This window comes from Balaenoptera acutorostrata, chromosome 6 (assembly GCF_949987535.1).
Source record: "Balaenoptera acutorostrata chromosome 6, mBalAcu1.1, whole genome shotgun sequence".
Taxonomy (NCBI): domain Eukaryota; kingdom Metazoa; phylum Chordata; class Mammalia; order Artiodactyla; family Balaenopteridae; genus Balaenoptera; species Balaenoptera acutorostrata.
The window spans coordinates 69,705,774-69,723,029 of NC_080069.1; the positions used below are offsets into that span (position 1 = coordinate 69,705,774).

The 17,256-nt window shown below is 42.8% G+C and overlaps 1 protein-coding gene across 1 annotated transcript in view; it reads right to left on the minus strand.

Annotated features, from left to right (window-relative positions):
* Nucleotides 1-17,256, minus strand: part of RCL1 (RNA terminal phosphate cyclase like 1) — a 54,711-nt gene that overhangs the window by 17,384 nt on the left and 20,071 nt on the right. Inside the window, exons 4-6 of the mRNA XM_057548547.1 lie at nt 15,209-15,283; nt 14,139-14,263; nt 2,476-2,601 (exon numbers count right to left, since the gene is read on the minus strand). Coding sequence (XP_057404530.1) covers nt 2,476-2,601; nt 14,139-14,263; nt 15,209-15,283 — 326 coding nt within the window. The remainder of the gene's footprint in view (nt 1-2,475; nt 2,602-14,138; nt 14,264-15,208; nt 15,284-17,256) is intronic.

Sequence of the window (17,256 nt, forward strand, 5' to 3'; positions counted from 1 at the left end):
TCAGGCCTATTTCAAGTTATGCTGACAACGTAGCTGATCACCAAGTGACCTCATTGAAGATGTACATTGGTACAGTTTGCAAATGACAGGCTCCAAAACTTTCCAACTGGTGAGGGACTAGATTTTTCAAAAAGTCATGACTGTGAGAATCAAAATGGGACCACACTGGACAAATGTTCACTGGACAAAGAGCTGACACAGCCCACCAAAAATTGCTGGCCACCAAGGTTCCAGGCCATGGCCACACATAACTCTCACTCCCAGACTTCAATAAGCCTAACTTACGTGGATACTTCACTGAATTAGAAGAGGAAAATACCTACCCACGACTTTATAATTTCATAATGGAGAAGGAAGATCACCGTTTGTCAACTGTAGCTTGAGATTTAGAAAACGGAACACAAACTTAACATCATGCATTGGTTTTAGAGGTAAATTTTAAAGTGGAGCTTGGAGCTGATAACCCACAAGGCTACATTATGCCCACATCTCCATCCACGTGTGAGCTTCCTACTCATTATTAGCAGGTATGGGCCTTGACCAGCACTAGGGTCCGCTGAGTCAATGGCATTATAAAAAGCCACACTCTAGCTGGAGGCAGCATGGCCTTCAGGTCTGCTCTGCCTCTTTGTAGAGCGAGAGGCCGGACGACAAGGCACTATCGAGTCAGGCCATTCAGACAGCTGCTACTGCTACCGATCCTCCCCCATCCCTCGTAATCCCCTCTCCCCAGAAAATAGCTGACACATAATTCCAGGCCTGTGGCCAAGAAGAGAAGAGAAAGGAAATAACGGCATTAGCAGCTACCATTTCTGTAGCACCTACTATGTGCCAGGCATTGCACTGGTGGCTTACATATGTGACCTTTTCATCTTTACAGTAACCTAGGGATGCAGTTGTTATCACTCCCACATTATGAATGAGGAAAACACTGATGGTATTTGAGCAATACACCAAAGGTTTGGGACCATCACTGACCTTTCCAACTCCCAGAAAAAGGGCCAGCTCTGCACACAAACCCTTTCCCAACTCTAACCTCTGACATCACCACCTCTGTTGCTCTGGACTATGAGCCACCACGGCATTTCTGAAGTCACCTTCATCTTTCCCTTGGGCCTCATGAAGGTCTCAGATCCCATAACACACTCACCCCTCCTTTACCCTCTTTTTCCTTCTTTTCCTGAAGTTAAAGAAAGCTCAGACAGAAGAGCTGTGAAAAAGGATGAGCTGTGGTACAACTTAGGAGAAAACTGATTTTTTATCCCACAACAGTCAGTCTCTGATGTTCTTATTTTTAGAAGACACAACCTGAAAGCTTCAGATTCAAAGTGTAAAGATACTGTCATTCACACTGACGTGGTTAGGCAGAAACAAAGAAAACCCACACACAAGGAAAGCAAATTTGGCAAAATATTCATTGTTAACTACAAGTAGTAGGAATATACAAGTGTTACTGTATTATCCTTTCAACTTTTCTGTATACTTAACATTTTCATAATAAGAAATTAGGTTTTAATTGCTTCCCTAACTCGCTGGTTTCTAAATATACAACCAAAGCCTAAAACAGATATTTTCATTACACAGATCATCATTAACTTTTTATTTTCTAAAGTAAGGTCTTCTGCAAAGGCTCTAACTAAACCAAACTCAAATCTGCAATAACAACTTTCTTTGGCTCTAGGGGTGTTTTTCCCCTTGATGGAGAGAGAAGCCGACTGGCACTTAAACCAACAAAGGATTTTTTCCCCTAAACTGTTATTTACACAGGATGGAAGAACTTGTTTACTTTAATTTTTTGTGGGAACAGAGGACAGATGGGATTAAAGCTTGTGGCATTGTTTATTAATAGCTGGGCTTTAATTCCCTTAGGCTGGCGTCTCAACCCCTCATCACCCAGCACTGGGCACTGTGACACTTTCCATGTGATAGGTGTTCAAAAGATGCCTGTTGGGCTTCCCTGGTGGCGCAGTGGTTGAGAATCTGCCTGCCAATGCAGGGGACACGGGTTCGAGCCCTGGTCTGGGAAGATCCCACATGCCGCAGAGCAACTAGGCCCGTGAGCCACAACTACTGAGCCTGCAAGTCTGGAGCCTGTGCTCTGCAACAAGAGAGGCCGCGATAGTGAGAGGCCTGCTCACCGCGATGAAGAGTGGCCCCCGCTTGCCGCAACTAGAGAAAGCACTCGCACAGAAACGAAGACCCAACACAGCCAAAAATAAATATAAAAAAAAATAAGTTAAAAAAAAAAAGAAGACCTAAAGAAGAAATACATGGCGAATATCTTTAAAAAAAAAAAAAAAAAAAAAGATGCCTGTTGGTGACAATGGCGGTAAGTTGGAAGGAAAAAAATTGTGAATCATTCTTCCTCTGGCTGCCCAACCTCAGAGCTGGCAACTTTAGCTTCAATCAGACCAGGAGTATGACAAAGGCTAGGGTGGCTAGGGAATTAGGCTCCAGAAACGCACAGACACTTACCTCCCAGAGTTGACTCCTTTCATGTGGTCTGTGTATATATAGATATCGGGTATAAACTTGTTGAGGATGCTCCTTGCAGAATCCACAATCCGGTTTGCCATCTGAGGTGATACGCGTACCGAATACCTGCAACCTGGAGTTAAGGGTGTCATTCTGCTTGGACTCCACAACAGAGAAAAGTCAGTCATAAAGCTAGCAAATATTTGTGGAACTGTCATAATAAACTGGGACTTCTAACTCCATTCCATTCTCCACCTGTACTTAATCACTTAACTTTGTAGTACCATAACTTAATTTTTACATTATTTTTATTTATTATTATTGTATTATTATATAATTTTTTGTATTGTTAAAAAAAAGCCCTCGGTGAAAAACAACTAAACAATACAGGCACTTGGAAAGTATAAAATAAAAGCTGTCAACCCTGCTCTAGACTGCCTACCCATCCCGCCTCCCCTAGAAATGGTTCACCTCAATTTTGGAACAAGTAAAGGCAACTGCCCCCCTGTAGGGCATGAGCCAGGCTCCCTTTGAAGTATTCTCTGACCATCCCCACTGCTGTAACCATTGAGTCTTTCTCTTAGGAACCTAAGGCCAGAACAGACACCACACTGGGCCTGACCTGGGCCCCTGTGTGACCCAATCCACCCCCTGGTAGGCTGACAGGAAAGGCAGAAAAACATTAGTGAAAGAGCATAGTGGGGCTGTTTATAAAGGTATAAACAGGTTTTTGTGTTTAACTTAAGAGCCTATTTTCAGTTATTTAAGTGTCGATGATTCTATTTCTGGATGATACAGCCTCCTCACAATTCTATTTATGGATGATACAGTGGTCAAAACATTGGTCATTAGCACTTTTACAACAGGGCACCCTCAGAAAGGAAAGGAGAAAGATATTAGCAACTCAAATGAAAAGGTTGGTGCTTGAGAAAGTGGAAACTATTAACTAAAATTAGACTTTGTTACAGAGACTGGCTCTCCCCAATTCCACCAACCAAATAAAAAGTAAGTATGTACTAAGCACTTCCGATGTTCACTGTACAGTCAAGGGGCAGCTGCGTATGTGGGACGAGGGGCTACCAAAAACGGAGAAGTAACAACATGTGATCTTCCCACTACTCTGATCCAAACCCCATGCAGCAAGTCCAACAGGGAAAACAAGGTGTGTAGTCTGCCCAGCCTCGCCCAACTGTTCGAAAATTACTGTCAATAACATATTTAATTTTCATTTGAGCTGCAGAAACAATATGCTCAGAGACTGAGCAAAGAACTTGACTGGCATCTGGCTCCCCTTTCTGAGCCATCCTGAACATCCACAAAAGATCCAGCTTCCTCATGCTAAGGAGAATCCCCCAGTAACTCTGGGCCCTCCCAGATCTTGAGATTGGACCCCCTTGTCTGTTCAGTGTTCATCCCCAAACCGACACCACCACCCCCAGCTCCACCAACCAAAGTGTTCAAATCCTTCAGCCTGATCTGCCTGCCTTCATTCTTCAACCCGGAGTTCCCCCCTCTCCTGAAATCCTCCGGGCAGCACCGACTGTGGCCTGCACTTGAACTTACCACACGTCTCCCTTCGTATACACTCATGCTGTCCTTGTTCTTCGATGAGACCGCACACTCCATAAGGAAAGGGGCTCTACTTCTGTATCCCTCACAAGTCTCTAATACACTACTTTTGTACTCAGAAATGCTCGATAAATATTTGACTTGACTCAAAGGACAAACCCGAAATGAGGAAAGAGCAAAGAGGGATTTTTCAATACACACACTGAACCCAGTTACATCACCACCTCTTCTGTCCAGAATGTACTTTTGACCACAGGCAGCTTAGACAAACAGTCCCAGGTCTCATACCCTTTGGACCAGGAGGGTGCTATCCTTCTGAGGCCTGAAGCTGTCCACTCTCTGTGGGAAAATACAGATGTCGTTATCCTGACACATAAGCCCACAGCATTCACGTCTTCCAAAGTTCTTTCAGGTACATGATCATCTTATTTTATGCTCACGGTAACCCTGAGGCAAGGGCCACAGATTCCTGTTCCAGGGCTCACACTTAGGACAGCTGGGTCACGGAACTAAGATTCAAAATTAAACAGATCCGAATTTCCAGAGACAACCTTCTTCCCCCACCCTTCCAGGGATGTGGAAACCAGGTGGCTAACAACAGTGCTAATGAGGGCCAGTGGAAGCATATACTAGAATTCAGGCAGTGGAGTAAAGAAGGAAAGGGACTTTAAAGCCGGTTGCATCCCAGAGTCACTATGGAGCTATCTGGCTTGGCGTGGAGGCCCTACCACGATTGGCTAAGGGTTCTAGAATCAGATTATCTGTGTTAAGCGTCAGCTCCAGCAAACTGCATCATTCTGGGACTAATGTGCTATTCTTGGTGCCTCCACCTCTTCATCAGTAAGAAAAGGATAATCATAATGCTCTCCTCACAGGGTCTGCAGGCTCAAATGAAGTAATGCACGTAAAGTGCTCAGCGGTGCCTGGCATGTGGTCGGAGCCCAGTGGATGTCAACTATTGCTTTTCCTACTGGCAGTCCAAGATTCAAATCCCAAAGCAGAGGTTCTTTCCTCTCAGAAGTAAGAGACCTCTCTGAGAATCTAATGAAAGCTATGAACCGTCTCTCAAGAAACACGTGAACACACAATTTTGCAGACAATTTTGGGGGATGGTGAACGTCCTGAAGGCCATTTATGAGTACCACACTGAGAACTCATATCCAAGAAAGACAAGTTCATGGCTACAGCCCACATGGAACTCCTGCCCTTCACCCTCCCTGGTGTTACAAGTCGGAGAAAGCTAAGGGGTGTGTGCGTGTGTGTGTGTGTGTGTGTGTGTGTACAAAGAAAGAGACTGGTTCTCTAAGTACCTTCCCTATAGTTAGAGAAAGGAAACCAGATTGTCCAACAAATTCTACCTCATGCCCCTCTTCTGCCTCTACTCCAGCTTCTTCACTTAACTCTTATGTACCCAGTCATGAGCTACTGGGACAGCATCACAAAACTAAAACACAGTGTTCCTTTCTCACTCAGGCAGGGGGAGAATGAGAGTGGGTGGCAGTAAATAAAAGGCAACCGCACTGTCCAGTCACAGCTGCTGGCAGGAACAACACCAGCTCCCTCCCAGTCCCTGGCCAATCAGTCAGAGAGATGCACTCTGCTGCGGTGGGTGGGCTGGGGGGTCGGGGTGAGGGGTGGAAGGGGACAGCAGGAAGCCCAGTTAAAACCACAAACACACACCAGAGAGCGGGGCTAGTTCTCCCAGCTCGAGCCCTCCTATGGGGAATACAACCTCCAAGCTCAGCCCAACCATTAACCGGCCTTGCAAGTAACAAACCACAAAACCAGCTAAAGCTTTTTCCAAAGGCAGCTCTTTTTTCCCAGGCTCCAAAGCTGGCCAAGAAGGTGATCTCAATTCAAACCCACATTCTTTTGAGGTGTTTGAGAAATAGGCAGCTTTGCAGACCAGTGGCTGGAACGTTTGGTTTGCAGACAGGGATCTGGGCAAGGGCGCTGTGTCAACTCTCCTGGGGAGTTCAGAGGAAGGCTCTAGAGTCGGGGCTGTATCGGGCAGGGTTCAGGTGTCCTACCCCCAGCCTCAAGGAAGGTGAGGGGCTTGGGAACTCACCGGCATCCTTCTGGCTCAGAGTCTACACAGGGAAGGCTCAAAGAACACCAGAGAGAAGCTGGGGAGGAACAATGTTGCACCCCAGGTGCCCGGGGCACAACAGCTCTTTCAGCTTTTATGTAAAACACTGTACAACCCCGTTTCCCGCCGTCTTCATCAAAGGCTTCAAAGCTCTCACAAGGCTTTTGCACACCCGAGTACAGGTGGGATCCCAGTGTAACTGCCTCTGTGAAACCCAAGTTGTTACCACAGGACTGTGGTAAACAAACAGAGCAGATGCTGGAAATCACATTTCCAAACTAGAGAGAATGGATTCCAAGCAGAGTTCACTGCCACAACATAGCATTGAAGAAACAAATCTCAAAAGAGAAAAAACAAACTGAAATAGTCCTGAGAGTGTGTAGGACTCCATGTACAAGGCCATTAACCCATTAACCGCAGCATTTTTGGCAACGGTGAAAAACAGAAGACACCCCAATGGCCATCAACAGGGTTTAATTTGGAATTCTTTACACAGTGAAATACAATGTTAATGAGAATGAGGTTGAGCTATAAGTAACTGACATGGGTCAAGCAAAACAGGCATATTTAAAAAAAAAAAAAAAACCCACCTACTCACATCACATTTCCATTTCTCTATAACCTGTTTCTACCTCCTCTGAATCGGAGAACTTGAGAGTTGAACATCATCTTGGGACATCAATGGAAGTATCCATCAACCTGGGGGCTCCCCAGGCCAGGAACCATTTCTCCCCCATTCTCTCCTCATATACACAGGTCTTGATCCATAATCCATGAAAGAAGCTTTGTTATAAATTCCTCTGTTCTTGATGATCCCTACAAAGAACTTCAGTTAGCACCCCAAGTTTGACCTTTTATCTCATCAATGGCTCTCTCTGTCCTATGGCTATGCCACGCCCCCATACCGTGCCCTCACCACTCACTGTTCAATCTACTCAAGGCCTCTGAAAAGTTAGTCCACTCCATACTTCTTTTCCTCCAAGAAAGACCACCCCAAAACCTCCTGAGAAATAGAAAACTTGACTTTAAGCCCCTGTCACCCCAAGAAGCATACATCCTGGTCCACCCCACTCTGTCAAATTCCCACCAGGAAAGCCACACCCAACCCCATCCAGCCCCCACCCCACCCCGCCTCTAACACTTGCCCTCACCCAGATCTTGTTGGCACCTAGAATTCTACCACTCTTAATATCTGAAACCCCAAAACACAGTTCCCTAAACATAATTTCTTGTTCTTCTACACAGCACACATATCTACTTCCATTAAACCTGCTAAGGAGTCCAATCCCATGACCAGGTGCTTTCTCCAGGCTGGCGAGCCCCTGCTGCATTACTCAGTAAGGAGTGCACTGGCCGTCACTCCAATGCCACGCTCACCGATACGCCCTCTAACCCGTCCTTCTGCACAACCCACTCACCCTGTCAATCCACACCCAGCCCTGGTTGAAAATGGCCCTCTTGCCTCCTCTACTTTTCATTCTAGGCTGCCAACTGCTGCTGGACCCATGATAACATTTCACTTCAGCTGAGCCCTTATTGCAGTCCTACAGGCTTTTTCTTATCTTTAGTTACTATGTCCCTATGGGCACCCCACCCCCAAAAGTGGCCCCTATGCCACTGTGACAGCACATCTTTACCACCCCTGTTACATTCCCTTATCATACCCGTGCTGATCCCCTTATCCTAGAACCCACCTTAACTCAGTAAAATTGAAAACTCCTCCCACTGGCTTCCAATCATCGTCAGATTGCTCCATCCTTACCATATACCTGCCATTTTCAATCCATCCCCTCTCAAACAATAATAAAAATAACAGCAGCCACAACTTACCAAACACTTAGTTACATACCACCCCAGTGTCTTGTACTATACGTCTATTACCTCATTTAACCTTCTTTACAGCCCCATACAGTAGTCGTAAGCGGGCCCAATGATAAATGCGTCAACCAAGGCTTGGGGCCAAACATCTCCACCAGTGAGTGGCAAAGCCAGTTAGAATCCACATCTGTATGACTCTAGTACCTGTGCTTTAATCACCTTGTTACCTTGCTTTACCAGTCTCCCTCTCTCATATATAAATCTACTTTACCCAACCTACAAAAATACTCAAATCATCACCAACCTTTTTGTTAAAAAGGAAGGGAATCTTCTCAATTCTCTTCCTCAAGTTACCACCTGATCTTTCCTTCTGTTCTCTTTCTTGTCAAGGTTGTTGAAAGAGTGGCCTCTGCTCTTCACCATTTCCCTCCATCACCCTGCAACCTAGAACTGGTTATCTGGCCTCTGCCTCTACCACCCTCTGGAAAGAGCTCCCAGGGGTATCAGTGGCAGCCTGCTGTGAGTCCCTCAGCTTGCTCCCCATCCTAATGCTGACTCCTCTGAGCCCTCCTAAGGCGCTGACCTGGGTGGGCTTCCAAGAAGCCACATTTTCTTTTTTTTAGAAAAAAAATGATTTGCAATTTATTCATAAATAAAGAGTTAACATCCCTGATATACACAGACTTTCCCTCACCAACTTCCCTTCATCAGTTTGTACAGGAAAAGCAGAATAAATGCTTGTCTTTACCAATTTTCAAAAGAATGAGTTGATTTCCAAGTGTGATGAATAAAGGTTTATTTTTTTTTTAAGTATCATAATAAATTTGTGGATGTAAACTTATTTAATGTGTTTCAATCGACTGTAATTGTTCCTATTGGTGGTTGGATTGTCCCACCTTTGGCTAGTAGGAGCCTCTTCAAGTTGGCTTCTGTGTCTAGTTGACATGACTCTAGTAGCCTTTGACAGCTTCCTTGATTTCTGGGAATTTTGCTAGATATTGTCAAGTTCTTAACCATAGGGGTTATACTGTCACACCTTCCCACCAGCCCTTCGACAGAATATGATGTCAAACTTTAGTTTTTTACCAGTCTGATTAGTGAGAGATTGTACCTCAGTGTAGTTTAAAAATTTTTTTTTAATTTTTATGTATTTTTTTAAAATGAAATATAGTTATTTGATTTCCTTATTCTCCTCTCAACTCTCTGATTTTCCCTAGTCTTCCTTCCTGGGAGCATTTACTTTGCTTTTGCTTTCAAGTCTTAGTGACCTCTCACGGTTCCACCCTCCTCCCTGCCTTCTACATGGTACCTGACTCCAAACCTTTCATTTCTAGCTCTCCTTGCCCCTCAGTTACAGTTCTACATTCCTAACTTCTAATAAGTCCTTTCTAGACTTATCCACTTACCTACCTGAAACCACCAAACCCAACATGAATAAAACTAAACTTATCTTCACCACCACCCACATGGCCACACCCCACCCCAAACATTTGTAGCTTCTATCTGAACAAATATGTCTATTCAGGTGCATAAGTGAGAAACATCAAAGTCACACTCAAGGATTCCCTGTTCCTCTAGCACAGACACAGGTGATCGCTGCATCCTGTCCATCCTGCCTCTAGGACCTCCATAAACTAGCAGCCCTCACCTGTCCCCCAGCCACTACCCTCACCGGCTCTCTTTAGGGCATGATAATTCCCCACTATCTTTGCCTCTAAGTGATTGCCATCAGGCGATTAGGTGTGGTTTTTTTTGTTTTTTTTTAACTTGTACCTACCAAAATTTCTACAACGAGCCAAAAATAGCCAAAAGTTCTTTCGGTACCACCAGAGTTATCTGCTTGATGTGCAAATTCTCTCTCCAAAAGAAAATTACTGACACTGAATGAAGGTCAACTCCTCGGCACAGCCTCCCACTTTTACAGGCTCCTGCCCCAACTTTTTGTCCCATCTTCTACTACCAAACACCCTTAACTGACCTGCATTCAGGCCACGCCACGTTGCCTGCCACTCCCCAGAACCACTGTGCACTGCTCCCTCCACACAGGCCCACATTTCTGCCTGAAGAACTCCGCCTTCTTTGCTCCACTTTACAAGCCTTTATTCTTCAAGGCTCAGTCCAAATGCCCTGTCCTATCTATAGGAAAAAGCAGAGGTTAAAAGCCTGGGCTTTTTAAGGGAAATTAGAACATATCTTGAGACAAATGAAAACAGAACAAACCAAAATTTATGAAATGCAGCAAAAGGAATACTAAGAAGGAATTTTATAGTGATAAGTGCTTACATTCTTTCTACAAAAGAAGAAAGATCTCAAATAAACAGCCTAACCTTACACTAGAAAAAGAAGAAACCACATTCAAAGTTAGCAGAAGATAAGAGTAGATATAAATAAAATAGAAAAACTATAGGAAAGAAACCAACAAAACAGCTGATTTTTTGAAAAGATATACAAAATTGACAAACCTTTAGCTAGACTAAGAGAAGACTCAAATAAGTAAAATCAGAAATGAAAGGAAACATTACAACAGATGCCACAGAAATTGAAAAAGATCACAAGGGACTATTATGAATGATTATATGCCAACAAATTGGACCACCTAGAAGAAATGAATAAACCTAATACCTATCAAGTCTGAATCAAGAACAGAGAGCTTGAACAGACCAATTACATGTAAGGAGACTAAATCAGTAATCAAAAACTTCCCAACAAAGAAAAGCCCAGGACCAGATGGCTTCAGCAGATGAATCCACTGGTGAATTCTGCCAAACATTTAAAGAAGAATTAACACCAATCCTTAAACTTCTAAAAAATCAAACAGGAAAAACTTCCAAACTCATTTTGCAAGACCAGCATCACCAAAGCCAGACAAAGACAATACAAGAAAAGAAAACTATAGGCCAATATCTCTGATGAACATGGATGCAAAAAACCTCAACAAATATTAGCAAACTGAATTCAACAGCACATTAAAAGGATCATACAACATGATGGACTGGCATTTATCCCTGGGATGCAAGAATGGTTCAACAAATGCAAATCACTCAATGTGATACACCACATTAACAGAATGAAGGATAAGAATTATATCATTGTCTCAATAGTTGCAGAAAAAGCATTTGACAAAATTTAACATTCTTTCACGATAAAAACTCTCAACAAATTAAGCATGGAAGAAATTTACCTCAACACAATAAAGACCATATATGAAAAGCCCAAAGCTAACACCATCTTTAATGGTGAAAAACTGAAAGTTTTTCCTATAAGATTTAGAACAAAGCAAGGATGCCCACTCCTGCCACTCCTATTCAACATAGTACTAGAAGTCCTAGCCAGAGTAATTAGGCAAGAAAGAGAAAGAAAAGGCATCCGAACTGGAAAGGAAAAAGTAAAATTATCTGTTTGCAGATGACATGATCTTATATGTAGAAAGGATCAAAAAAAAAAAAAAAAAAAAGAAAAGAAAAACTATCAGAACTAATAAATGAATTCAATAAAGTTTCAGGATACAAAATCAACATACAAAAATCAGTTGCGGGCTTCCCTGGTGGCGCAGTGGTTGAGAATCTGCCTGCCAATGCAGGGGACACGGGTTCGAGCCCTGGTCTGGGAAGATCCCACATGCCACGGAGCAACTGGGCCCATGGGCCACAATTACTGAGCCTGCACATCTGGAGCCTGTGCTCCGCAACAAGAGAGGCCACGATAGTGAGAGGCCTGCGCACCGCGATGAAGAGTGGTCCCCACTTGCCACAACTAGAGAGAGCCCTCGCACAGAAACGAAGACCCAACACAGCCATAAATAAATTAATTAATTAATTAAAAAAAAAATCAGTTGCATTTCTACACACTAACAACAAACTACCTGCAAAGAAAACCAAGGAAACAATCCTATTTACAATAGCATTAAAAAAAACCTAAACACTTAGGAATAAACTTCACCAAGGAAGCTAAAGACTTATACACTAAAAACTATAAAACATTGATGAAAGACATTTTAAAAGACTTTTTAAGTGGAAAGACAGTCCATGTTCATGGGTTGGAAGAATTATTGTTAAAATGTCCATACTTCCCAAAGCAATCTGCAGATTCAATGCAATCCCTATCAAAATCCCAATGTTCTTTTTAATAAAAATAGAAAAAACAATCCTAAAATTTACAAGGAACCAAAAAGGACTCCAAATAGCCAAAGCAATTTTGAGCAAGAAGAATAAACCTGGTGGCATCACAGGTCCTGATTTCAAAATATGTTACAAAGCTACAAAAATCAAAACAGCATGTCATTGGCATAAAAACAGATATATAGACCAATAGAACAGAATAGAGAGCCCAGAAATAAACCTACGCGTATCTGGTCACCTGATCTTCAACTAGGATGCCAAGAATACACAATGGGGAAAGGATATTCTCTTCAATAAACAGTGTAGGGAAAACTGGATACCTACATGCAAAAGAATGAAATTGGACTCATCTTACACCACATACAAAGATGGACTCAAAATGGACTAAAGACAAACATAAGACTTGAAACTGTAAAACTCCTAGAAGAAAACATAGTGGGGAAGATTTTTAGCTTTGGCAATGATTTCTTGAATACCAAAACACAGGCAAAAGAAACAACAAAGTGAAAAGGCAACTTATGTAATGAGAGAAAATGTCTGAAATTCATATATATGATTAATACCCAAATATAAGATACTCATACAACTTAGTAGCAAAATAAACAAACAACCGAATTTAAAAATGGGCAAAAGACCTGAATAGACATTTCTCCCAAAAAGACATACAAATGGCCAACAGGAACATGCAAAGGTACTCAACAATCACTAATCACCAGGGAACTACAAATCAAAACCATACTGAGATATCACCTCACCCCATTAGGATGGCTACTATCAAAAAATAAATAAATAAATAACAGGTGTTGGTGAGAAAAGGGAATCCTTGTATACTGTTAGTGGGAATATAGGTTGGTGTAGCCACTATGGAAAACAGTATGGTGATTCTTTGAGAAATTAAAAATAGAACTAACCATTTGATCCAGCAATCCCACTTCTGGATGTATATCTAAAGGAATTGAAATCAGGATATCAAAGAAATATACACACATTTCCATACTCTTTTCAGCATTATTCACAATAGCCAAGGCATGAAAGCAACCTACATGTCCATTGACAGACAAATGGATAAAGAAAATGTGATATTTGCATGCAATGGAATATTATTCAGCCTTAAAAAAAGGAAATGCTGTCCTTTGTGACAACATGGGTGAACCTGGAGGACATTATGCTAAATGAAATAAACCAGACACAGAAGAACAAATACTACATGATCCCATTTATATGAGGAATCTAAATAAGTCCTAGAGACCTACTGTACACTGCAATGCCTGTATTCTATACTTAAAAATTTGCTAGAAGGGTAGATCTTATGTTAAGTGTTCTTATCACAAAACAATTAAAATTTTAAAAATGTAAAATAATAAAGAGGGTGAAAAGAAACTTTTGGAGGTGATAGATATGTTTATGGCACTGATCATGTTGATGGTTTCACAGGTATATACGTATCTCCAAACTCATCAAGTTGTACACATTAAATAAATACAGCTTTTTGTATGTCAATCACACCTCAATAAAGTGGTTTTTAAAAAATAAATAAAAATAAATTAAGTATATAAATTATCATAGTGCACACGGAGTAAGCACTTAATAAATGGCAGATGTTATTCATTATTATTCATTCCTCCCACATCTTCCAGACAAATTTGCTACTCTTTACTCTTAGCTCCCCCAACCCACTGCACATCATCTATATCACTTTACACATTATAGCAGAATTATGTGTTTGTATATTTGTTTCCTTCACCAGACGATGAGCTCTTCTGAGGGAGGAACTGCGATGCATTGGTGGCCCCCAAATCGAAGCCCTCAGGATAGTGTCACATACACTGGAGCTGTTTGCTTAAGTGTTAACTAAAAAAATAAATGAATCAATCAGTCAATCTAGTTATGGTGAGGCAGGTAATAAAATATCCTATCTCAGCCAATAATTATAAATTAATTGTTAAGACTTTTCCAAGATTGTTGTCTAAAATGTAAATAACCCTGGGAAGAAGTAAATTGTTATGAGTTATTCTTATCTTAGGAAGGCAAGAAAAAAATAAGAAATCTGGAGCAAATGCAAAGGATACGCCATTCCTCTGATACGTTTGATCTTTCCTGGATCTGTGAGCTGAATGGGCTTCAGGACCTTCCTTACAGGACATGAGAAAAACACTTCACCTCCCCCTCCAGGGAGCATTCCCCGTCGCACAATCTGCACCAAGTGAGAAAGAAGAGGTGAGGGTTCAGTAGAGTGGGTGACACCCAACCTGGCTGGTTTACACCAAGAATGAAAACCACCATCAGAAAGCAGCAAGCTCTTTCATACACAACTTGTCAATCCTTTCAAGATGAACAGCACCTGATGTTAGCTCCACGCGGGCATGTGCTGAGCACGGAGACCGTGTGGTGTGTCGGAAAGAGCAGTGGACACAGAGCCTGCCTGTCCCAGTCAAAGCCAGACAGGTCACTTCACCACCAGAACCTGTTTGTTCAACCTTAAAATGAGGGACTGGCCTAGTTCATCAGCTTATCCCATTTCTTAACCATCAGGAACCCTTTTCTCCTCCTCTGGAATTAACTGATCTATCAAAACTCTACATTATTAAATAAAAATGAAGTCATGTTCCTTGTTTAAAAACATCATTTTAAAAAACAGAGATGCTAAACAGCTTAAGATATCCAGTGTTATCACATTGGATTGATGTAATTCCCTTAAATAGCAAACAAACACATGCTTAAATTACTTCGACTAAGTTTTGAAAGTAATGTACTAAAAATTCTCAGGGACATTCAGGTTGGGAGGCTCCGGACACAAATTAAGATAAATGATCTAGATCAGAGAGGCAGCATGGTCAGAATCCTGGCTCTACTACTTATTAGCTGAGTTGTTATAAGCCAAGGAGTAAATACATGTAGAATGCTTACAACATCGCCTACCACGAAGTAAGTGCAGTATAACTGCTGGCTACTCCTGTCATTACTAAAGGGTCCCTTTCAGATCAAAGTCTGCAATGTTTGGTTCATGAATCCTGTGGGTCTTCTAATAAATGGCGACTGCAAATGTGCCACACACACGTGAGGCATATAGCTCCTCCAATGAGTTGGTAAGAAAATCTTTCACACTGATATATACCACTAACAATTTGTACATTCTTACCTTTAGCTCAAACGATTCACTATCAATCCCAAACTGTTTCAATAGAGGGAGCGCTGTTGCCTTAAGAACATCAACCTGTAGAATTATTTCAGAAAAAAAAAGCTTAGTTAAACCTTGAGAGATGGAAAGAAGAAAGAGCCCGCGAAGCAGGTGAAGGCTTAGCCTCCAGGTAGATGAAGCAGCCTAGTGAAGAGAAAAGAGGCTGGCTTACAACTGAGGGTGTGGGCCGGCTCTGCTCCCGAGTATAGACTGTGACTTTATAAGCCACTGGCTCCTGTGGGCCCCTTTTCCACATTTACAGTATCATACACCTACCTTATGAGTCATCATGAGCATCACGTGCATCAGGCAAAAAGCACCAAGAAACTGCTGGGCTCATACAGAAAACAGAGACCTGTGCTCAGTCTTAAGAGGTATAAACACTATGCAAGAAAATCACCTGTCTTAGTATTCTTTTTCCAACATGACTGTTTAATGTTTAGAGCTGGTGGCACTCGGGGCTAAAGCAAACCAAATGAACTATTCAACCTAGGAGTCCTACCTAAGAATCCTGCTGACACCCACCACAAAGGCAGTTAAAGGTGGTGATTCTACAAGGCAGTGAGGGCCTCAGGGGAAGGACAGCCTCAAACTGCACGAAGCAACACAAACCCCAAAGTGCAATGACAGCATCCACAGTTGATGACAAGACAGTGCCAAGCATAACTGTTATCTCCTCCTCAATCAGAACTCCTTCCTTGTTCATTTGTGGATTGCTCACAGAGGATAAGGTGACATTCAAATCAATGGCAACTTGCGAAAGAACAGCAATCTCTTGCTTGTTCCCAATGGAACAAGAGATGTTTCTCGGCCCTGCGGGGGCTGACTCTATAGCAGGAGGTGCTGAAGGCACAAGCGGCACAAGCAGAGGCTGCAGGGAAAAGCCCTGATCCTGGCCCAGGCTGTCTCCAGTTAGCTGCGTGGCCTCAAACAAGAAAATCTCAACTGTCTAAATTTCCTTGTCTCTAAGGTAAGGAGCTCAGCCTGCCTGTCTCCGAGTTGCTACCAACTCTAACATGCTAAGAGTCAAAAGAATGATACTCCAGCAAGGCTTTACAGCAGAGAATGCGCCCCAGCTAAATATTCTCATATCAGAAAATTAACCAGAGGTAGCAATGACCTATGAAGCCTAAGAACATGTTCAGCACGGATCAGGTGGGGCAGAAGCAGTTACCGGGAAAATTCGTTAAAGATGAGCTCATTTCAATTAAATATTAAAGCTACACACACCCACAAACTTAAAATATGCATATGGGATTGCCAGAACCAAGACGAATCAGTCTAGGGTAGTGTTAAGGGCAGTTGGGGAGAAGGCCAAGCCAGAGTCTGGAAAACGTGAGGGCTGCAAGGATGCAGGGCACTCTTGCCCACATAACTCCTGGAACTAGGCAGCCTCCAGCTCTCCAGGGGAAGAGAAAGGCAAAAGCTCCTTCAGGTCACCCTACTTACACCTGGAGTCATAAAGGATGAGGTCAAATTGACTCTGAGGGTCAGCCAGGAGCCCAAGTGTAACTCCAGATGTGGTCCTGGCTCCTAAGTCACTCTCCATCTGACGTGGAAGGCAGGCAACTCGGTTCAGTGTGACAACGGCTGGAAAAGCAGTTGTGGGCTGAAGCCCCACTCTGCCTCTTACCACCTCTGAGACCTGGACATTACCTCCCCAGGGCCATGGCTTCCTGCTGTATAAAGAGGGGCTGGACTGGACGAGTTCCACAGCCTACCCGGGCTCCGCACACTGGTTCTAGCAGGGCAAGGGTGGTCTGTAGGTTTTGTTTAACGGAAACTGAGCTGTGACTCTGTGCTCAGAGAGGAAAGGCAAAAGTCTGACCCAAGTAGAACCTCAGGGCAAAGGTGTCACCCTTACAGTCCAGTCAGTCAATCAACAGGTAGAAATATGACCTGACCGCACCAAATAGAAAAAGGGAAGCAACCTGCTCTTCAGTTCCCTTGTCTGAAACAGTGATAAGAACACCCACCTCACCTCACAAATCAAATAAATATGGACGCAG